Source organism: Haemaphysalis longicornis, unplaced genomic scaffold (genome assembly GCF_048455015.1).
Source record: "Haemaphysalis longicornis isolate Haplotype H1 unplaced genomic scaffold, Haemaphysalis longicornis Haplotype H1 scaffold_8, whole genome shotgun sequence".
Classification (NCBI taxonomy): Eukaryota; Metazoa; Arthropoda; class Arachnida; order Ixodida; family Ixodidae; genus Haemaphysalis; species Haemaphysalis longicornis.
This window is the reverse complement of record NW_027526445.1, coordinates 143,168,526-143,191,739: the sequence shown is the minus strand read 5'-3', so window position 1 is coordinate 143,191,739 and position 23,214 is coordinate 143,168,526. Positions and strand designations below refer to the sequence as shown.

At 45.1% G+C, this 23,214-nt stretch overlaps 1 protein-coding gene across 1 annotated transcript in view; it reads right to left on the bottom strand.

Moving 5' to 3' along the window:
• Window positions 1-6,965: 6,965 nt before the first annotated feature.
• Window positions 6,966-23,214, bottom strand: part of Arg (arginase) — a 39,240-nt gene continuing 22,991 nt past the window's right edge. Inside the window, exons 5-10 of the mRNA XM_077680303.1 lie at window positions 17,861-17,951; window positions 16,697-16,753; window positions 14,364-14,468; window positions 12,850-12,926; window positions 11,113-11,172; window positions 6,966-7,435 (exon numbers count right to left, since the gene is read on the bottom strand). Of these exons, the coding sequence (XP_077536429.1) occupies window positions 7,245-7,435; window positions 11,113-11,172; window positions 12,850-12,926; window positions 14,364-14,468; window positions 16,697-16,753; window positions 17,861-17,951 (581 nt within the window). The 3' untranslated portion in view covers window positions 6,966-7,244. The remainder of the gene's footprint in view (window positions 7,436-11,112; window positions 11,173-12,849; window positions 12,927-14,363; window positions 14,469-16,696; window positions 16,754-17,860; window positions 17,952-23,214) is intronic.

Here is a 23,214-nt window from a genome sequence, read left to right as displayed (position 1 = left end):
TGATCAAAGAACCGACTCGTATGGGCCGTCTTTCCCAAAGTCTTATTGATGTATTTATAACCAGTGATACAAGTAGCAGTACCATGTCCGGTGTGACTGGTGTACATATAGGTGACCATTTACCTATATATATGTTCTCAATGCACACAGAAATACTAAGATGTAAGCAATGCCCCGAATCTTTCGCTTTTCACGATATTAATCAGAATACTTTGACTACTTTTCGTCAGAAAATTCCCTCTATTTGGTGGAACCCTTTACTTCTGTGCACCACTGCAGATGATGCCTACGATACTTTTCTAGAATCATATAAAGATGCATATAAAAAGTCTTTTCCTCTTAAGATGGTTAAGAAAAATAAGAATATAAGGAAACCATGGATTACAGACGAATGTCTGAAGATGATCCGTAAAAAAGATATATTGTACCATAAGTTTGTAAAAACAAAGAACAGGGACGATTTTGTAGCCTTTCAAAAGTACCGAAACTTTGTGACAAAGCTCTTACGCTATACTAAAAAAATGTACTTCGAACATGTGTTTTCTGAGGCTTCCTCCCGGCGGGATGTCATGTGGCGGGAATTGAATAAACTTTTGCACCCACTTAACCCCCGTACGACGACTTTGAATTGACAGTAGATAATAAACCACTCAAGGGTCAAGAACTGGCAACCAAGTTTAATCACTATTTAACGAATCTTATGCAATGCTCCCACAATGAAAGCGCTATGAGCTTCCTAAAGGATTCTAACCCCCACAGAGCCTTTTTTCTCCGGTAAGGCCTCAGGAAATATGGTCGATTTTCCTGTCACTAAAAAATAGCAAGGCCATAGACATCGATAGGCTTCAGATTCGGCCTATTAAGCTTGTACTGGACCTTCTTGTATCGCCGCTTAGCCATATATATAACTTATGCCTTACTACTGGTGTTTTTCCAAAAAAGTTGCAGCAAGCTAAGGTCACGCTACTGTTTAAATCCGGGGACAAAACGAATTTTTCCAATTATAGACCGGTTTCTGTACTTCCAGTTATTTTAAAAGGCTAGAAAAAGTAATCGCGAAACACCTTGTGTCCTTCTGTGACAAACACTCTATTATATCATCAAAACAGTTCGGTTTTCGTAAACATATGCCAACGAATTAGGTTTACTAACGCAAAAAGCATGAATAATCCAGGGATTTGAAGAAAAGAAGGTAACTTTAGTTATATTTATAGACTTTTTCAAAGGATTTGATAGAATTAGTCATTTAACATTGCTTTAAAAATTACAACATTATGGGTTCCTGGGGCTTTACTCTTTTGCAATCTTATTTAAGTAACCGGCAACAGGTCGTAGCAATAAAGGAACACAACTCTTCTTCACAAGAAGTAAGGGCTGGAGTTCCGCAAGGCAGTCTTCTAGGGCCAATCCTGATCAATATTTATATGAATGATATCGTAGAAATTACAGACATTGCACATTTTATTATTTACGCAGATGATACCAACATTTTCTTTCAATCGTGTGATACTACTCAGCTTTTGCATTTAGCAAATATAACCCTCCGAAAGCTTCACAAATGGACTAAAGCATACTCGTTAAAAATAAATACTAAGAAAACTAAAGCGGTGTTATTTTCACCAGCTCAAAGATCTGTTGACAGAAACCTCAGTTTGTACATCGGAGATTTGTATAGTTAGTGAAATAAAAACTTTAGGCATTGTTTTTTAAGAACATTTAAAATGAGATGCCCATGTCTGTCACGTCTGCACTAATTTATCTCGAGCGTGTGGGGTGCTTTGTAGGTTACGGCCTGTGGTTACATCAAATATTAAACTTATTCTTTATCATGCTATATTGACAGCTCACATCAATTACTGCAGCCTCGTATGGTTAACCAGTTCCGCAAAAAATATTAATAAGCTGCATTTATTTCAGAAAAAGGCCATTCGACATATCGCAACTGTACCATATGACTCTCACACCAACGAGCTATTTCTGCAGTATAATTTGCTTCCTGTCCACTGTATCTACAACTTTAATCTTCTAACAAAGTATAAAAATACCTTGCAAAACAACGGCGCAGCGTATCTAAGTCTATGTAGTTTAAGAAAACCGTTGGACGTACCGTACGAAATTAGGGGAAGGAGTACATGCTTCGTGCAGTTTTCAAGAACGAATTATGACAATGAATGGTTGCAATCCCGAACTTCCCGCCTTTTAAATAACCTAGCCGAGAGTGGCATAGCTATAAATACAATTTCTAAGTGAGACTTAAGGAAACGTTTACTGCTGATTATAGAACATTTTTAACTGACGATCTATTAAGCGTTGTCTCTCGTGGCAACCCTGGTTTAGCCAAAATTACTTGTAATATTTTTCAAGCGTTTTATTGGCATTGTCTTCATTCCCTGCAAACTTTAGCATCTAAAAAGTACCGTACACTGATTTTTGCCAATATTGTGTGTATTTATTTATGTGGATACTTCTGTAGTGCAGATTTTGATGAGTGTATGCATACCTGTATATAACATGACTTCTTCTTCAAGTTTTGTCTTTTGCTTTTTTTGTGTCTACACAGGTTCCGTACATATCCAATATTTCTCTTTTTATGTACCTGTGTACCCTGTTTTGGTTTGTAACCTTTATATGTATGTATGTACCTATGAGTGCCTATATGCGTGTATGTATATCATTTAATAAGTATCTTTTACAAACTGTGAGCTATAGTGCGTTTTAATGCTTTCTTTTATGTTTGTATGTAATATCGACATGTTAAGGCGAGATTTATTTTCTTGGGATTATTTCCTGTTCGTATGCTTTGAACTCCTGTTTCTGCTCTGCCACGCCAACCGTTAGGTGCAAACACCTCGTCAAGCTGCAGTTTTGCAGCTTTTTGTGTTTGTCCTCGCATTTCTATGTACGAAATGCTCAATAAAGTTGAAGTTGAAGTTGAAATTAGTTAGGTGAGTGAATGAGCTAATGTGAATTATTGGGACTGGTGTGTTGATTAATTTTGATTAAAAGAATTAGCGGGTCAGTTAAGGCGGATTCGACGGTCGAACCAAACATGATATCTTTGGGGTCCTTGGCATTTGGAAATTTTGCAGCGTTCTCCTTCTCGACCAATCAGGAAATTTTGTCACGCACAAAGTAGCCGCAAAGTTATGTGAAGACCGCCTGAATGCTATAAAAGGTCTTTCTTTATGCCCGTATTGCGAGTTCTCCGCTGCACCACAGTGCTGAATGTATCAATATGTAACCACTCCTGCCTTGGCTGCCAACAGGTGGCTGGCAGTATATTACAAATAAATAAAATTATGTTGTTGCTGTATTAAAATTGACATTTCGGACTAAAGCTAATAACTAATTGCCTAATGCATATTGTATATTCATCAAAGAGTTTTCAAAACGTGTGTATATATGAGGGGAGACAGTTGGAAAGAAACTAAACTGCAAGAAAAAAAGGGAGGGACGATCAACTGGTTTGATGCAAGAGCCGCCCGATAGCATTCTTCAGTGCCTTCTCTTTGTGTTACCGTTCTGCAGCCTCCCACAGGTGTAGCATCTCAACCGCCGAACACAGCCCCCTCTAAGCTGAGGAAGCGGCGATAGCACATGCGCTTAGCCAAAGCGGCGCCAAAACTCTCATAACAGACCCTTAGCAGGCGTGGCCCAACTTTTCCAACGGTCGATTGCATGTTACAACACTTCCGATGTTCAACCAGAGACCACCAACGAGACCAGTCACGATTGTATGGGCGCCAGCTCATACTGGCATCCATGGCAAACAAGATCACCAACCTCGTGGTTCGAGATTTGACTCGCTTAGCCGGCGCTGATGAAGCCCGACCCGAGTGCATGCATCCTGCAGTCACAGACCAAGAAGTTACTCAGCACTCTGGCCTCTTCCATAGAACGTACTCCTCCCCGCACAAATCGCTATCGATTAACCAGGAAACATTACTCCGCACCCTGTGGGTATACACCTTCCCACACAACGCCACACTTCACCTCTTTGACGGGACACAACTCTCTCCATTGCGTTGATTCTGTGGAGAGCCTGGGAACCTCATACACAAAGTAGGCGGCTGCGACTAGTGTGCCGTAGATCCATCCAACCTTCACCTTTCCATAGAGAATTGGGAGACAGCCATGGCCAGCTGCGCCCTGGAAGATCAGTTGTTCTTGATGGAAACGGCTGTCGATTCGGCCCCTCGAATGAGGACGCCTCTCTTAAACATTGCCTCGATTGAATTAAACTTCATTTTCTCTCTGTCTCTCTCTACAAGTGATCATTACTGCTGCTTGTGACTTCACTTGTCTATCATCTTTCCTAGAGCCCAATCGCTGTCAGCAGTCGCTGAAGGGCCATTAGCAAGTTCCTATCTCCAGTGGTTCCCTATCCAATGTCGTCCTATACCAGCCGTCCAATGAGTCTTTAGAGCCATTCTTTCTTTCTAACAGCTCTGTTAGCAGATAAAAGATGAGCAGTAGAAAATTTTTCTAAATACCACCTGCCACGCTTGGCAGTCGGCACCACATACTCGTCACACTACAATAGAAAACATTTTGCGGGTACAGTTAAAGGAGCTCTTCAACACCTCAGATAATTTAACAACGTAGGGGTACGAGCTAGTTGGTACTCCATCTAAACACCGTAGAGCGCAGTAGGCAAGACAAGGGACGTCCGTGTCCCTCTTCGTCCCTTGTCTTGCCTACTGCGCTCTACGGTGTTTAGACCTCAGATAAACTGGCCGCGGTGGCTCAGTGGCTACGGCGTACGGCGCTGATGAGCACACAGACGCGGTTTAGATTCCCGGTCGCGGCGGCCGCTTTTCTGATGGAAGCAAAAAGCGAAAACGTCCGTGTGTCCGAAATTTCGTGGCGCGTAAAGATCCCCAGGTGATCAAAATTAATCCGAAGCCCTCCACTATGGCGCGCCTTGTCGTCGGCGTTGCGACGGCGCGTTAAACCCAACAGTAAATAAATAAATAAATAAATATAACTAGGTAAATAAATAAACAAATAAATAAATAAAAAGCAGTAAATAAATAAATAAACACTTTCAAAAACGCTTTCAATCTTCTTCGCATCTGGAAGAACTGCGAAAACTATAGCTATTGCCAGAACAGAGCAACAGTGCGTGATTTGCTCGTCGCTGTGGATACACCTTCCGTTTGTGCTTCGCTTTTGTGGCTTTTTTTAGATGGCTATCAAATGCGTTCTCTTCTGCAACTTAAGGAAAGCCGGCAAACAGCCGCTACACCTCTGTAATGACGTCATTGAGAGGTCGAAGAACGCGAAGGCCGGGAAGGAGAGAAAAATATTTTGAGCAAGTTTCTATGTTATCTGACGAGGAGAGAACAGTAATTTTTGGCTGAGGCACATTGCGACCCCATAGTATAATGCGTTGGTTGACTACTTTCTGCAAGCACTCAAGATTTAGACAAAAGTTGAAAAACGTGTTGCAGGGTCGCTTTAGTTTGGCGAAGACAAAATATTTGGGCAAAGAAACCTTCATTATGAATTTGTTGTTATGCCGATTTCATAAGGAAACGAAAAACGAGCACGAAAAATTAACATAAAAAAGACGCCTACTTTTTTTTTCTTCGAACCCGTTTGAACCCGTTTGAACCGGTTCCAACGGGTTCGAACCGGTTCGAACCGGAACGGAATGGTGCTCTGGAACTGAACCCGAACCGAACCCGAAAGGCTGGAACCCGAACCCGAACCGAACCCGAAAAAATTCCGGTTCGACACCCTGCAAATAGGCCACACGCACGCCACACACGCATATCTTTTGTACAGTACACTCCCACCCACCAGTTTGTGACAAGTGTGGGGAACGGCTCTCCATTCAGCACGTGTTTAGTGAGTGTACATTCTTTAACAATGCCAGAAAACGACACTTACCTAAAATTAACACATACAACATTCCACTACCCCCATATATATTCTTAGGAGATTAACGAATGTTCACTTACAAGTGTTTGTTAACTTGTCTTGCAGATATCAATTTATTAAAACTAGCATCTTACAGGGTGCGACCTCAGGCCCTCTTATCCTTGATGTCGTGATAATTCTTTTGTGCGCATAGGTAGCCCCGCTAACGCAGCACGGTCTGCGGCTCCAGGCGCTGTATATAAACAGCTTTTTTAGGCCGTACCATACTCATCTCCTACATATTTTAAGCACGAACCTGACATTGAAGGAGCACCTAATAGTCTTGGTGCTCTTTGGTCGTAGATACCCTCGCGCCAATAAACACTAACATACAAATTCTATTCATGGGAAGGGTTGGGGATTGGGCGAACTTTCGGATTAGTTTGGAAGGCTTACTCCATGTGGTAGAGGGTACAGATCTCGCTGCAGTGCGGCCAGGTGGGGCGGTAGAGGGTGGGATCGGTGGCGTGAAGTATAGGCACGTGGGGGAAGGTGTTTTTTCGAAACAGCCGGAGCTCATTCTCCTGTGCTTTGGTGAGTGGCAGATGGGCGGGAGGATACTGTTTCCTACACAACTTGTAGTGCTGTGCGGTATGCGCAGAATTGAGCCAAGAAAACATTTTGCGATAAAATAAGGGATCTTAAAAAGAAAAAAAAAAGGCATTGCTAGGGCTTGAACCAAGAGGATTCGTTCCAAAACCCGTGATTCTACCACCGTCTATCTCAGCTTTGTGCAGTTAGCAACAGCACCGTTTTTACTAGGGCATTCTGGAGGAAGAAAATCGCTGCCTAAAACGCAAAAAAAAAAACAAGTGCCGAAATCCTTCGGTGTTTAGACACGACACGCATATTATATAACAAAAAAACTCCTTCAAAACGTGATTGCGTGAATGCTGTGCACTACGACATGAGATTGGGCACCCCATATTTATAACTCTTACGTCGTTCAACATGATACTGACGATGTGACTGCGTACCGATCATTTCAAACTATCATTTGATGACAAAGGATTGAGGGCTATGAAGACACGACAAACAAATTGGTGGGCACGGCTGTTTAAATAGCCCGTCACTGTATTTTTTATTAATAATCTCGTGTAACGTTGCCTAAATAAAATGCTCACTCCCTCGCACGCGGAAACTGACGGCGGAAAATGTCGGCAAGTGACCGAGAGTTCCCCCGTCTAACTCTCCGAACCTCGTTGGTAGAATGTTCTTGTACCTTGAATAAGTGGAAATTTATGTCCCGTTGTGTGGCTCCTACATTCACGTAAAGATTGCGATAAGTTTTGGTACAGCTAGACAGCCTCCGTGCTGTTCTAGCTGTCCAGTTGGGAGCCGTCGCGCACCTCGACGATCTTGCGGTCCAAGTGGACTGGTAAGTTCCCCCTTCGCTGGCTGCCGAAGAAGGCATCCACCACCTTCATGCTACAATCCAGGGTCCGCGCGGCGTCCTCCTTGGAGCCCAGTCGCAGGTTCACCTCGGCCAGATCCAACACCCTGAGCTGACCTGCGACGCAACGGCAATGGTCGGGTCCACAGTGACTCGGAGAGATTCCAAAACATGTGCAGAATTGCCCAGTGAAAAAAAAATAATGCTTGCACTTTCCAGCAAGCCTATTTAATGTAAGAGTCGCTGCTACAAAACCATGTATTGCTAGGAAGACATTTTTCCGTTGACATGTAAGAAACCTCGTACGAAAGCAGGAAGCCCTAGGGCATTTTTGACATACCTCCATCAGAACCCATCTAAGGAGCCGCTATATACCGAGCCGCCTTAAAATGGGCTTCACTACAATAGAAGAACTCTTCTATTGGAAGATGTTCATTGTAGAGGAAATCGAAATAGCCCTATAGGAAAAACTGAAGCCCGTAGGGCCTTATTATAATACCTCCATTATATTCTATCCCTATGAAGCGGTTCACGACGAGTACTCTAATATTGGCGTAGCTACAAACACAAGGAAACTGCTGGAAATACGTCTTTTCGGTACCATTACAAGTGTCATTTCGAAGTGTGAAGGACCGAGGGCCTCGTGTTATCCAATAAGCCTTTCCTTGTGTGGTGACAGTGCTACACATGAAGCATTACAGACGGGCAGACTGGTTTCCCCGTTGAGTCAACACGGGTAGTCTTAGGCATTAAAAAAATAGATGATGCTATTCATTTTGTCGTGCCTTTTGTAAGAATCAGCAAGGGGAAACAGAAATGACGTCGTGGCAAACGTAGTATGCACTTGTTCCTATTTTGCTGTACTGTAGTTCTCGACTGCAGGTTACCAGCATAGTTACGATTAAAGCACTTGGCAGGCGTCTTTACTGTCTTTCAGTGGGTAACCTTTTTTCAGACGGAACACAAGACAGTATATTCGAGGGAGGCTTTAATTTTTCCCGTCGCGCTGTAGCTTGCGCGCTGGAAGCAATCCCTCTACTACGGTTACGTATTCCAGATACGTTGAAGTAAACTACGGCCTTTTTGATGCTTGTTGCGAGGACAGGTGAGAGAACGGTTCCTGCTGCTTAACTGTGACACCCACATGTACGGCTTTATTATTCATCACCATCATCAACAGCCTATTTAGATTCACTGCAGGGCGATGGCCTCCCCATTGACCTCCACCCGCTTCTGTCCTTTGCTGCCCAATGCCGAAGTCCATTCCTTGCCTCCGAATTTTCTGTTTTCATCTCTCCATCGAGTTAATGGCCTTCCTCTTCTTCTAGTCCCGTCAGGCGGGTGTCCATTGTTGTCCTTATGGTCCACCTATTGTCCGTTCGTCGTACCACATGACCAGTCCAAGTCCATTTCTTTTTCTTAACCTGAACTATGATATCATATCCGAGTTTGTTCCCTAATCCAGGTAGCTCGTTTTCTGTCCCTAAGCGTTACTCCTAACCTTATTCGCTCCATGGCACGTTGAGCGTACCTAAGCTTCCTTTCTAATTGTTTAGTAAGTTGCCAAGTTTCCGCTCCGTATGTCATCACCGGCAGGACGCCGGTGTTGCTTTAAATAATCTTCTCAACGTTGGTGGTCACTGTGTAAACTAATATGCATAATGACAACTGGATGACGTCGTCTGTGCTTTTACAATGTTAAGTAGATGTGTTCTTTGCAATGGACAAAAACAAGGCAGCCGACGAACGCTGATTTGTAGTCAGCCTCTATGCGAAGAAATTTTGCACTTGAATCGCGCTGTCTGCTCGCTTCGACATAACTTCTCCACGCGCTGCCTGAACACAAATCAGAGTTTCGAAAACAACCTGGTTGCGAAAACTCTTACATGTTTGGTTATCAAAACGCTGCCTACATACACAAGAACAAACAAGCTAAATGTAGTATGCTCCAATTGTTACCCATTCCATCTTTAAAGGAGCCATGAAGAGAAAATATAACTTCGTTTAATTTGAAAGAACTAGGCTTCAGTATTTCACTCAGCTCCATTAAAGCCACAAAAGATGTTTTTTAGCGAAAAAAAGCAAGGAGTATTTAAAAACTTTCAAATTTTGCGCCACTGTGATGTGTTATGAGCAAGAATGACGTATTACGGGCCAACAATAAAATATAATTTTTAGTGCGTTAACTGCACGTTAGCCTTCAAGTGATGCGGTGAAATGGAACTTGAGGCCCCATTACAGATGTCCAGTCATGTGTCGTCGCGACAGGTCAGTTAGGCGGCCGTCAATCGCACAAAAAAGGTTCCGTGAGGTCATAGAAAAGTTGCGGGAAATTGGCTAGGGGGTCGCGACTGCTTCACACGTTTTCTTTTATATCTCCGTTATTTGTTCGAAGATTGCGGTGATATTGGTATCATTGTTATCGGGACTAAGCAGTCTTTCTAATAAACCCAACTTGTATTTTGTCTTCATGGCTCCTTTAAGAAAGGTTTAGCGGAGTCTTCGCGTCTAATGACCGCGCAACGTCGCCATTACATCACTACGCCATTTATAAACACAGTTAAACCTGGATATAACGAAGTTAACAAAAAAACTCGCAATTTTTTGTTACATCAAGGTTTTCGTTACATGCAGGTTTCGAGTTAATGCTTGCGCGAATGGAGAATACACGAAACCAGACGGCTAGACATCAGTGACGGTGAACTCAGCATTCAAGGATTTATTTCACAGTCAAACACTGCGTGATCTGTGCCTGCTGCTTTCTCACGAGCTCAGTCACTACGTGTAACTCCAAAAGATCAAGGCCACTTACCACCGTACATATGCGCAAACGTAACTCAAGTATCCCTTTTGACTTCTGAAAACGTATGCTGAAAAGGTGCCTTTAGTTTCTGCGAACTTTAAGCTCTTTTCCGTACTCAAAATTGTTAAGAGCTTGCTAGCTGGTATACTTTACCGGGCGGCGACGTTCTTCTTTCTCGCCGGCGAAGACGGCACTTAAAACTTCGAGTTTGTCTTGACAAGACAAAAATTTTCGTTTTCTGGCAGCAGAACCGACACTACAGGTAGCAGCGGCGACGCGCAACTACCTAACCGACACCGCACTCACACGTGGAAACGCACAGTAGTTCGCGGAGCGGGCGAAATTCGCCAAATTACTGCATTTCTCTAGCCTATTCTTAAGAAAAATGGCAAAAAAGAATGATTCCCCAACGTAGTGAATACGTTACCTCAAGCCTAACCATCGCAACGCCTTCGTTACATACAGGTCGCAAGCACATGGGCTTCAATGGGGGTGGCAGTGAGGAAATGAAAAAATTCCTTAAATCCAGGAATTCGTATATAGAGGTTGTTACATCCAGGTATAACTGTATATTATATTTGGGCGTACCACTTTAATTTATTCAGTGCAATCTACCTTTTTCGCAAGGGTGGCAAAGCACGTCCAAAAAGAATTGATTGTTAATCAGGGACAGTGCACTCCCAGTTTAAACTCTTGTTTCTGACGCTCCATGGAAGTAAACCTGAAGTTACTAAAATGCAACAAAATAAAATTCTAGGGTTTAAATGCCTGAAGAGCCAGGTGCCATATGAAAAGCCCCGTTATAGCGTTTTACAGATTTATAGCTCTCCAGGTGTTTCCTAAGGGAATGCAGTGGTTGTAAGAGCAGACTATACAACTCGCGACCTCCTTGCAAGCCAAAGATTCCATTAGCCTCTGTACAACCGCGATGAGCCATTGCTGCCTCAAAAAATGAATGAACTCCACGCTTGACAACAGCCCACCATCTCACCTGAGTTGCTCACTTCTTCAGCAATGATCAATCCTTCCCGCAGGCTGAGTCCTCCCATAACTGTAAGAATTAAAACGACAAAAAGGAGGAGATATGACATTTGGTAGGGCTCATTTAGTTGTAACTTACTTCTACAATGATTCTGCATATCAGCTTATGGATCTCGCCCTTATTTGCAATACCGAGTACTCGACAACGAGAACAGCGCAGGCGGTGGTAAGCTTGCTCAAACCCGTGTCATCGAGATACCGCATAGAAAAAGGTCACGTTCCCTCGTATACACTTTATTGAACATGATTGGTGTGGTAGTCAAGCTTGAAAAGTTTCCCCAAATTTTCAAGCGGTTGGCAATACGTAGATCCTTGCGCTCACTGCCGACGAAAAAAAAAACGAAAACAAAAAAAAACGAAACACACTCAAGGAGGTATTCAAGCTCAAAAAGCACGTTTGTGCTAAATAACACCATTATATAGTTTCCAAAAGTAATTTCGGACTCGCATGTACACTATCCCGCTATTTCAGCATCGGCTATTTCAGCATAAATGAAATTTGTTTGACGATAAACCGTATTCCTAGTGTATAAGTTGTAGCATTACATAGGTTGCACTGCCTCATAGTTAACAGCTGTTCATTTGCAAAACCATGTCAGTAATTACCACATTTGTATAAGTTGCACCCGCGTCCCCTCCCTCTCCAACTCTCTTTTCTCCTGTAACTTCAGAAAAAAGAAACCGCAACTTAAACTTATATATTTGGAAGTGCGGTCGCTAGCCAAGCTATGTAAAGGCACAGTGAAATTTAGCTTTACTGGCTTTGACGTACGTCTGTCTTTTGCTTTTACGGGGTTTCCTTCACTTTGCTTTCCTTTTTTGTTGAAAGGCCAACTCCACACAGATTTTACTTCGGGCAAATTTATTTTGAACGAACAATACGTACCACCAAACCAACTGTGACATGACTGCGAGCCCTGTGAAATGCATTGTCATTCAGCTAGAAGCGTTTAAAATAGCTCCGTCGCGTTACTAGGGATCGTAGGCGCAGACTACGCTGCACCTGCCAAAGTATCGCGGAAACAACTAGAAGCGGAAATGACAAGCCGGCCGGCCGGCCGCTCCAGCTGCCCGTTCGTCGGCTGCATTGGCCACGCTCTTATAAATTTCCGTTTGAAAATCACCGAGTTTTGCTGGTCGCTTGAGTCGTGATAGGGCATATTTAAGCTGTCATATTTTGCTTCTCGTAGTCTTTTAGGCAGACAATACGGAAAGAATGATTTAAAAAGGTGCAGTGCGTCTTTTTTTTTTTTTTTTCAGGTCAGCCTTGACGTATCGTTGATTTGCGTTGAAAAATACGTGGTTTCAGACTTTTCCACGGTGCCTGAAAATGACAAAGGAAAAGAAAAGCGAGATACTGTTGTTTTTTAGTGCATTTTTGGGAACAATTTGGCCCACTTTTGAGCGTGACGCCACTGAGGAATATAATGAAAAAAGCACGACTACGCTAATCTGATTACGATGGGTGTAAAACGCCACGAATACCTCTCAGAAGGCAGCGGTACCTTCTGTGCTTGTGCCTACCTGTGCATATCAATGACGAAACCGAGGTAAAATGGCCCATAATATGGCACACGCTCCTTCTAGTGGAGGAACGAAATATCAAGTGTGCAAACGGACAAGATTGTTTGAAAGTTATGTGCCAACAAGCCCAAATTTCTACGGACAAGATTGCGGACATTATTACCGGGCGTCCCTGTGCTGGGCGCCACCAACTTGTCCAAGGAGTCGATGTCGTAGCTGACGTGCAGGGATTTTGTGCCTCTGTGGAAGATACCGAAGAAAATTATAAAAAAATGAGCAAAGTGGAGATGACGCGCATGCAATGTGAATAAAATTACAGGGCTCCCAGCACACAACTCCAGCGGCATTAAGTTAACCCTGTAATACCCAATGTATCATATCAGATACGCCATCTTTCGGATTTTACTGCTCGCCCCTGGGCTTTTCGACCGCCAAGAAATGCCCACTAGTATCATTTCTGATACCTCCTAAGCGTTTTTCAAAAATATATAGCTCGATAACTTGCCACATTGAGTCCTAAATGCAGTTTTCAAGATGGATTCCTCCGTGGTAAGCGCTCCTGGTGGGTCTGCACCTACATTCAATGGGTGTATGATATACTTTTTCTACCGGGTGGATGATACATTATATGCCCACTTTATATGTAGGTATACATATACCTACATGTAAATTGGTATATGCTACATTATATACCTACGTTATCTATGTAGGTATACAAATGTTTACTTTTTATGTGCTTATGATATGTAATTTTGAAACGCTGAGAGAAGAAAAAAAAATTTCTTCGCGTTTTTTCATTGTTTCCGTCACAAACTACAATGTAACAAAGCATTAGAATTTTTATTGTTTTCATTGGTTGGGCACTACAGGGTTTAAAGTATGGGAAGGAAAGCAGTTGGAATCTGGCCTACTTGTGCAACCAAACCCTTGCTCAAGCAAGCTCGGTTACCAATTCCCACGGCAAGGAATGGGTGAGGCTATTTTAACAGCGAAGCTGTTTTTGGTCGGGGCTTTCACGGGACGAGGTGTGGTAACGCGGACGCAGCGATGTGGAGGGGGCGTATCCTATCGAAGGGAGAGCCGGCGCCAAGCACAGGTGCGGGCAACACGAGAAAGAGTGCAACGCAGTGGAAGCTATGCAAGTACCGTAATTTCCCGTCTATGAGTCGCACTTTTGTATAAGTTGCACCCCCCTCAAAACAGCAGTTTTTCAAAAAAGAAAACGTATATAAGCCACACCGGTTCATAAGATCAACCAGTGTATAAAACGCACTTGTTAATCAGGTAAACTCATGGAGGATCAGTTCGTTAGAAAGTGCAGCGAAAGTACACATGGTGTCGGCGGCCAACTCCTCTGAACGCATCCCCCGGTATACGCAGTGCTAGACACGTGCACCTACCGTCTAAAGTCTAGACAAAACTAACTTTTCACATATGGTTTACTGATACACGCTAGTAGGCAAAAATATCGAAGCCTTCTCCCTCCGACTCGATAACAAATAATTCATACATTTAGACCACCATAGACCACCATAGAAACCGAAGGCATTTTTACAACCTTAATCCCCATATCCGGAGAGGACGTATAGCCGCGCACATGTGCCGTACGATGAAGAAAGCGATTGCCACATGCACAGTATGGTGAAGAACAGTACGACGAAGACACGCAAAACTCACGTTGGGTTGATCTTGTTCAATATTCTCTGTACGACGTTCCTGATGCCCAGCCTGTCCACGTCCGACATGTCGTACACCGGTATGCCCACACGGTCGATGAAGTACCTGCGTGTACAGGAGGCGCTAAATGGAGGTGAATTAACATAGCTGGCGGTGGCCATGGCTACGACCGCACATGCGTTTATTTCCGACGCGTTATAACAAAGGTGATGATGCTTGCTTCAAACACTACGGGTCTTCGGTTATCAGTCCTGTACTCACCGCGGACTTTTGAAGAAGTAATCCTTCATGCGTCAATTATATCGAAAAGAATTCAATTCAATTGAATTTTATTTTTCAGCTAGAACGTTGCACCAGCATTCCCATGGCGTGGCAAATACTCGCATTGCCCACGGAGTATGCGCTTGACGTTTCGTTTACTCCATCAGCAACATAAATTCATTGACCTCTGATTGGTTATAATCCCAAACACCCGTTCTATCTGTGTATGTACACGGCACTAAACATGGCGTTTCCGGGCGCAGTGGTGGGCGATGTAATATATGTGACTAAACCACATGCATGAGTTGTCCGATAAGTACGTTATCTGGTTAGAACATTTTCAGGGTGGCAAATGAGCAGCTTTTTTTTTGTAAATGAGTGAAATCCGCCTGAACCCAATTTCAGAAACAAGCGACAGTTCTGTTAGCCAGCCTAAACGCAACACAGCTAACGTCTCCCAGCTGCCATGTAGAACATATAATGGCTTTGACTGCGTTTCATTTAGGCCCAGTCACAAATTTTTGCTTATTTCTGTAATTCTGTTTAGGTGGATTTCACCCACCTGAAAAAAAGATCCCCGAAGTCTTCAATATTTCTGTGAGAGCAGGTATATAGGTATGGTTTGGAAGCTTTTTTTTTGCTTCTAGTTCCGTTTGGAACCCACCTCTTAGCGCTTCCTTCGTTGTCGCAAGAAGACAAGGAGGGTTCTCTTTACGAAACAGTCCGCGTGAAGTTTCTGCTTCCGGTTTCAGCACTGTGACTTTTCTAAAAACATTTTCACATTTCTGACACTTTTCTATTTTCTCACATTTAGAGTGGCACTAAAAATGGTACTAGCAATAAAGACAACAATAACAGCAATGGTAATAGTAGCACCTAGTTAAACCTAATTACTTCATTAGGTATACCTTATTTTTGGGAACAAACTCGAAACTACCTTTCCCTCACACTACATCGGAGTCAGTGCGCCCTGCGGCAGTATGTCGATTTTAAACTACCTATTTCCTGGACTGATACGTCAATCATAACAATTATTAATAACTGGCCGTAGTGGTTGATCATTATGTTTTCATTGCACGCTGATGAGCGCACGTCCGTTCAGGTTCCGGTTCCAAAACTAGAAACAGTTCCGGTGAGACGCCGCCGAGACGCCCAGCTTGTATAATGACGGGTAGCGTGTCTGAGCCACGAACCATATATAGCAGCAACAACAACACATCAGCAGCCTGTGTGTGCTCACTGAGAAATAATATAAACAAGCAATATAAACCGAAGCAAGACGAAAGGATCGATTAATCAGGGGATCACGAGCACGCTTACACCTATATTGAAGGCAAAAAAAAAAAAAAACTGACCGCCTATCTGCTCCTTTTGGTGCAAGTGTCGTCGAGTTTGCCAACTAATGCCTCCATTCGCTTTCCCGTTCACCTCTCATGCTGTTCCGCTTCCATCGCGCTCTCCCAAGGTAAACACTCTAGAAGAGGTTTTCTCGAGTCAATATAAATTTACTGCGATCCCCTGCTGAAGGACGGGTGCCTCGATGCCAGCGCTGCCGTACGGCGGAGACGCGCGTGAATCAAGGCACCCTACGTCCACGTGCGTTCCAAGCGGAACGTGGAACCAGTGTAGTGGAACCTTTCGTAACTGTTGCCCTCTGATTTCTTAAACTGCCGCCAGGCGTTATAGTGGCGCAGGCGGCAGCAGGCGGAAAAATAAATGCAATGGATGTAGTAAAATCAAGCACCCATGAATTTTTTTTATAAAGGAACACTGAAAATATCGCTTGTGTATGGATTTTCTGCCTCATATTGGCGTAATGCTTTGTTTTTGTTGAACAATTTCGACAAGTATCAACATTGCCACCGGACTTAAACGTTTACATTTGGCTGTGAGTATATAAAACTATTGCGCAGCTTCTGACTCACTTTGGCCGGGTGGCTGAATTACGTCACAGAACGACCGGCCGATCGACCGACCGACAGACAGACAGACAGACAGACAGACAGACAGACCAAAATTTATTCGTTTAAGTAGCCCAAGAAAGACTATCATCTTTAAAACCCCGAACTCACCTCTCGTAGCTCTCAACGTCCCTCAGCGCTATGTAAGCGAAGTTTTCTTTGTGAACGCTGCAAAAATGAAGAAGGGAACACAAAAGATGCTTAAAGTGCAGACGTTTAAGTACACTTGTTAAATTGTCACAAACAACAGCAAAGTATCACGCGTAGTCTCCTATCAAGCGATAAGTGGCTTTTCCTCTTGAAGATTTCTTTTTGGTGCCAATGCCCATGCAACGTCCTTCGAACACGTTTGCATTTTCGAAAGCAAGTTCGTCTTGAAGAATTTTTCACTGCGACGCTTATACAAGCGGTAGAAAATCCCGATGCGATCCTCTCCAGGGTTTAGTCAACCAGCGTGCAAACCATGAGAAGTAAAGCGTATTACACATTGCTCCAAAGCATAGTTGGTGGGAAGAGAGTCCAGGGACAAAGAGTTTGGCTGCACTACGAAGTGGCGCTAAACGTGTGCGGTGTCGTCCTGCTTTCGGAACGTTAACCCGGTCCGGATAACGCCCCATATATAAGCGGTGCGCAGTCTCAATTTCGCGATATGGCTGACTCTGACAGACACATTACCAAAAACAAAACTGCGCGTGCGCGCAGCTATTCGCCGTTCGAGGCGCGTGTCGTAAGTCAACAAAGCTATACTTGTGCCCGTGCAAATTCGTCGTCGCATTATTTTGGATTTGGCATCTTTAGTGGCAGGCTAAGTGATTCATTGATTGTAAGGTTTAACGCGCCGACGCAACGCAGGCGATGAGGCGCGCCGTAGTGGAGGGCTCCGGATTCATTTTGACCACCTGGGGATCTTTAACGTGCGCCGAAATCTCGTGCACACGGGCGTTTTTGCTTTTCGCTTCCACCAGAAAAGCGGCCGCCGCGGCCGGGAATCGAACCCGCGACCTCGTGCTCAGCAGCGCAACGCCTTAGCCATTGAGCCACCGCGGCGGGTAGGCTAAGTGAGCCTAAATTCTGTATAACCCTACGGGAGTTGGAAGGGAGGATATATAAATTGATGGTTTATGTTTCGAACCTACGACATGGTGCCTGTGGCAGCGCAAAATCTTGGATGCTCTGTATGCCACCATGACAGAAAGAACTGTACCAGCAATCCCTGCTATCGTTTCGGGATAAAGGTCACTCCTGGTCATCAAGATCAGTATTTTTGTTACTTACCAGGGCTGCACCCATTCCAGAGCTTTGGGCTTCACGACGTACGGCGCCATCTCGTAGAGAAGAAACGAGACAGGCATGCCGTGCATGTTTCCTGTCGTAAAAAGAGCGAAAGAAAGAAGTAACTAGTATGAGTTATAACAAAAAAAAATGAGTTAATAAAAACGTACGCGTGTGTTCTACAATTTTTTGCTGATATAATATCACTTCGCGACTGATACGTACGGCTGAACCACGTGCAATAATTCCTGAGGTCGTGGGCGGTGGATCGGTGTTGCCAATTCAAAATGGTGCTTTACTCGGCGAGGCTCCACCCGCGAAGCTGTGGCGCGCAGTTTTCGATGGTTAGATACTTACACCAACGAGGCGGCCGTGCGCTTAAATTACGAAACACAGCCAGTTTTGGTTTTTCGATCCCACTAGAAAATGCCCCGTCGCGACCGGAATCTAATACCCGACCTCGTGCTCTGTAGTGCTACGCCTTGGCCTCAGACACTGGAGGGTTTCGATGCAAATCGTATCGGTTGTTTTACTGTATGCGTCTACAATAGCACTGGGTGGAAACGCCCGGAGGATATCTGGGTGTTGCCTACTTCGGAATCGGTTCACAAAATTTCATGCTATCTGAGCTTATCTGTGGTAGGCTAGTGACGAATGCGAGTGACGTCGGATTCCAATTTCGCGGGTGTTTCCCTGTATTATTAACACGTATAGCGCCTCACATGGAGGAGGAAAAAACGTTTATTGCTCCCATTGAACGGGAAGAAAGGAGCGCGGGATGGTTGTCGGTCATCCATGGTGGGTGGCGTCCCTAGTCCGGGATGCCATGGCCAGCTGCAGCTCGAATGGCCCTGGTCACCAGGCCACGCTGGTTTTCCAGGACATCGCTACTCAGCAGGACCTCCCACTGCTCCTGTGTCGGTGCGATGACTTCAGGTAGTTCGGTGACGCCTTTACACTCCCACACCATGTGGTACAGGGTGTTGGGCGTCCCAGAGCAGAAGTTGCAGTCGTAGCTGAAGAGCGTGGGGTGTATTTTGGACAGCTGTGTGGCGTGCGGAAATGAATTTGTCTGCAGTCTCCGGAATTGTGTGGCTTCTTCTTTGGTAAGCTTCGGGTGGGGTGGCGGGTATCGTCTTCTTGATAACCTGTAGTGCTCTAATATGTCTCTGCTGCGCTTGGGGATGGACGGGTGGTTGTCGGCAGTGTGGTGAGTGCCTATGAGGGTTGAAGCCCGGTGTGAGTGGCCTCGGGCTGCGGTATCTGCCGCTTCATTACCCTCTAAGGACTCGTGACCTGGTGTCCAAATGACATAAATGTCCAGTGGAGTTTTCCGTGCTTTTGAAGCCTTATGTAGTAGATCAAGTGCCATCGCTGAGATACGGCCCTTTTGAAAATTACGGCAGGCCGCTTGCGAGTCGGTGATGACGGTCACCCGGCCTTGGGTATCTGGTACTGTGGTGGTGGCAAGCACGACAGCTGTCTCCTCCGCAGAGTCGGTGTCATCTGTGTTGACCGTTGCTGAGCACAACTCATCTCCTTTACTGCTTGTCACACTAACCGCGTACGCCCACTTGGTTCGTGCCGGGTACCTCGCAGCGTCGACGTATCTTGTTGAGCTGTCCTTGCTGTAGGCTTTTCGCAAGGCCTTGACCCTGGCTTCCCTTCGCCCCTTGTGGTGAACCGGGTGCATGTTGCGTGGGATGTTTTCAACCATGATGTATTCCCTCAAGGCATGGGGGATGCGTCGTTTTTGGTTTTGAGGTCCCACGCTTGGCTCGTAACCGAGGCGGTACAAGGTAGCTCGGCCGGTCGGGGTAAGCTTGAGTCGCTCCATTTGGCTGGCTTTATGCGCCTCGGTGAGTTCTTGCCATGTGTTGTGAATTCCTAACTGAAAAAGTTTCTCTGTGGAGGTCTTGGCTGGCAGTCCCAGTGCTAATTTGTAGACTTGACGAATTAAAATGTCCAGTTTCTTTATTTCAGCAATTTTGAGCCCCAAGTAAGGGGTACCGTAGGTGATTCTGCTAATTACCAGGGCCTGTACCATTCTGATTGTGTCCTCTTCTTTCAACCCGTGTTTTTTGCTTGTTACTCGCCTGATTAAATGAGTTAACTGGGTGACAGTGTTTTGTAGTTACTGAAGGGTGGCAGCCCCTGCCCCGTCTTTTTGAAACGTCAGACCCAATACTCGGAGTGTATCGACTTTTGGGATGGTAGCGCCATGAAACGTCACTTCTGGGTCGGGGGTCTCGGCGGGGGGTCTACCTCTTGTTCGCTTCTTGAGTATGAGAAGTTCAGATTTTTCCGGTGCAATAGAGAGCCCACATCTTTTCAGATAGGTTTCCGTACAGTTAACGGCTTCCTGCAGGGCGTCCTGTTGTATGCCTGCTGGACCTTTGGTAGTCCAAAAGGTCAGGTCGTCGGCGTAGATGGCATGCCTGAGACCTGGGATAGCATTTAGCTGGTCAGGTAGGTGCATCATGGATAAATTGAATAGTAATGGCGAGATGACGGAGCCCTGCGGAGTGCCCTTAGCGGTGACGTCGAATTTGTCGCTCCGTAATTTGCCAAGTCCCACGGTTGCCGTGCGATGCGAGAGGAAATCCCTGATGTAATTATAGGCTTTCTCTCCGCAATGGGTAGTCCTCAGGGTTTCAAGTATGGCCGCGTGCGACACGTTGTCAAAAGCCCCTTTGACGTCCAAGGCGAGGATGGCGCTTGTTTGTGAGGTGCTTAGGTTGTCGATAACCTCTTCTTTAATTTGTAAGAGGATGTCCTGAGTGGACAAGTTGGGGCGGAATCCATACATGGTGTCAGGGAATCCTTTTCGTCCCTCTGCTGGTTCTTCCATGTGAGATGTAAGCCTGTCTAGCACCATGTGTTCCATTAGTTTGCCCGCGCACGAAGTCAGAGATATCGGCCTAAGGTTCGATATGCCCAAGGGTTTGTTGGGTTTTGGAAGCATGGTGACATCTGCGTGTTTCCACATGGCCGGAAGCCTGCCGCTGTCCCAAATCAGGTTTATTTTCCCCAAGAGATCAACCTTCATCTTTTCGCTGGTATTGCGTAGCATCTTGTTTGTTATTTTGTCTTTTCCCGGGGAGGTGTTTCTCGTGAGCTTGGCCAGTGCAGCATCAAGTTCTGGCCGCGTGAATGGCTGATCAAGTTCTGGGTTGGGATTTCCATTGTAGTCCGGGTGGGTGACGGCTGTTGACGTGGTTTCGCCCAAAAATTTCTTCTTTGCCGCTTCGAGGACGTCTTTCTCTGTGCCCGGAAAATTGTGAATAAGTCGCTCCACGTTTTTTCTGGTCGTGGACTTTGACTCCGAATTGTATGGAATGAGCGACCTCAAAATGTTCCATGTTCCCCGAGTGCTCAGGGTTCCTTGTAGTTTATCACACAGTTGATTCCAATTTTGTTTTTCTAATTGATTGGCGTACTCTGCTGCTTCTTTTGTTAATAGGGCGATGCGACGTTGCAATTTCTTGTTGCATTTTTGTTTCTTCCACCTTCGGGTAAGGCTTCGTCGAGCCTCCCAAAGGTGTAAGAGGTGGGAATCCGCGTTAGAATTATCTGTCGTAAGTTGAATTTCTTTTGTGTGTTTGTTGGCCTTTTCAACCAATCGTCTGGTCCAGTCTTCGAGATCAAATAACTGATCGTCTTCTTCTACCTCCTCTTCTTCTTCTCTGAAGGCTTTCCAATTCGTGATTCGTGCCTTCCCCACCCTGGTAAGTGTCCGGGTATGGTGGTGGTCAATGCTTAGTTGGATAATATAATGATCACTTCCCAGTGTCTCATCCAACCTCATCCACTCTATGTAGGGAATTCCCCTCGAAAATGTCAGGTCTGGAGTAGTGTCTCTAGACACACTGTTGCCGATTCTTGTCGGGCACTGGACATCATTCCAAAGGGTCAGGTGGTGTTGCTGGGCGAAGTTGTGGACTTGCTCTCCTTTCTTTAGTGTTCTACAATATCCCCACGCTACGTGGGGAGCGTTAAAATCGCCCAGAACAACAATTCTATGTCCTTTGGTCACTTTGAGGACCGTACGAAAGAATCCATTCAAGTCTCCCAAGTTGTCGGCGGGTGGACTGTATATGTTGAGTAGAAAGAGGCTCTGTAGATTTTTCTTCGCTGGTATTATTTCAACGAGCGTGTGTTCCATCCTGTGTTGAATTAGGTGCTGTTGCGTCGTTAGGCTCTTCGAGGTGAGGATGGCAGTGCGGGTCTTGCCTTCGGCAATGTGGGTATCGTAACCTCTGAAGTTAAGGGTTTTTGTTTGGGTTTCCTGCAGGGCCAGAATGTCCGGTTTCTCTTTCTCGCTGAATTGCAACAAATTTTGTCGCTTCTGTTTAATGGTCCTGCAATTCCATTGCCAAATTTTGAGCCTATGCTCCTGATTTGCTTTGTTTCTCTTTTTCTGGGAGTTGTTACTCATCACTTTCGAGCATCTCTTCCATCCTTGCTTCTCTGCTTGGGTAGTTCTTAGGCTTCTTGCGAACTTTGTCTCTCTCCTCGCTAGCGGTGACTCGTTTGTCTAGCTCCGATATCCTCGTCACTATTGCTGCCATAGTTTCCTATATTTTCTGTTGCGTTTCATGGGTTTGCTTCAGAGACTCGTTTATGCTCTGGATCTGCGTTTGGATATTTTGGAAAGTTCCTAAGACCGCTTGTTGAAATTCGGCGTGGCATTGCTTCGTTTGGGCCTGATCTTGTTTCATCTGTGCAATTTCTTTATCTTGTCGGGCTTGTTCTATTTTGATTTGTTGAATATCTTTCATTATTTCTTCTAAGTACTTCCTCGTCGTAACGTTTTCCTTGATCAATTCTTTGGTTGTTCGCGTATTCTCTTCCATGGAACGCCGGAGTGCTTCAAAAGGGGCTAGCCAGTCAGGCGTGTCTTTCCCTCCTTTGATGTTATTTGCAGTGCAGGATGTAGCAGAAGACAGAGGCGGGAAATGTTTATCCGAGAACACAACTTTGTTAGTGTTCTGCTCGTCACCTCTACTGCAGTCCCTTCTTAAAATCGACCGCGACCTGGACCTCGAGTTTCTTCTGGTCCCCGACTTTGAACGGGATCGCGATCTGCGCCCCGAGGTTAAGCAAGTAGGCGAGCCATTAGTGGTTGCCTTTAGAATGCTCAAAGGCAACGGCTCGGAGCTTATGCTGCTCTTTGAACTGGTAAAGCTGCGGTCTGAGGAGGGTGTCGACCACGGCGCATTGTCCCTCTTCTGTGCCCAAGCCTGTCTGACGTGCAACGGTGGTGGGGCTGGTTTCAGACGCCTCTTGCATTCCTTACTGGCCGTCTCGTGAGCTAGATTGCATAGCTTACATTTCGGGTTGCACGTATGATCTGC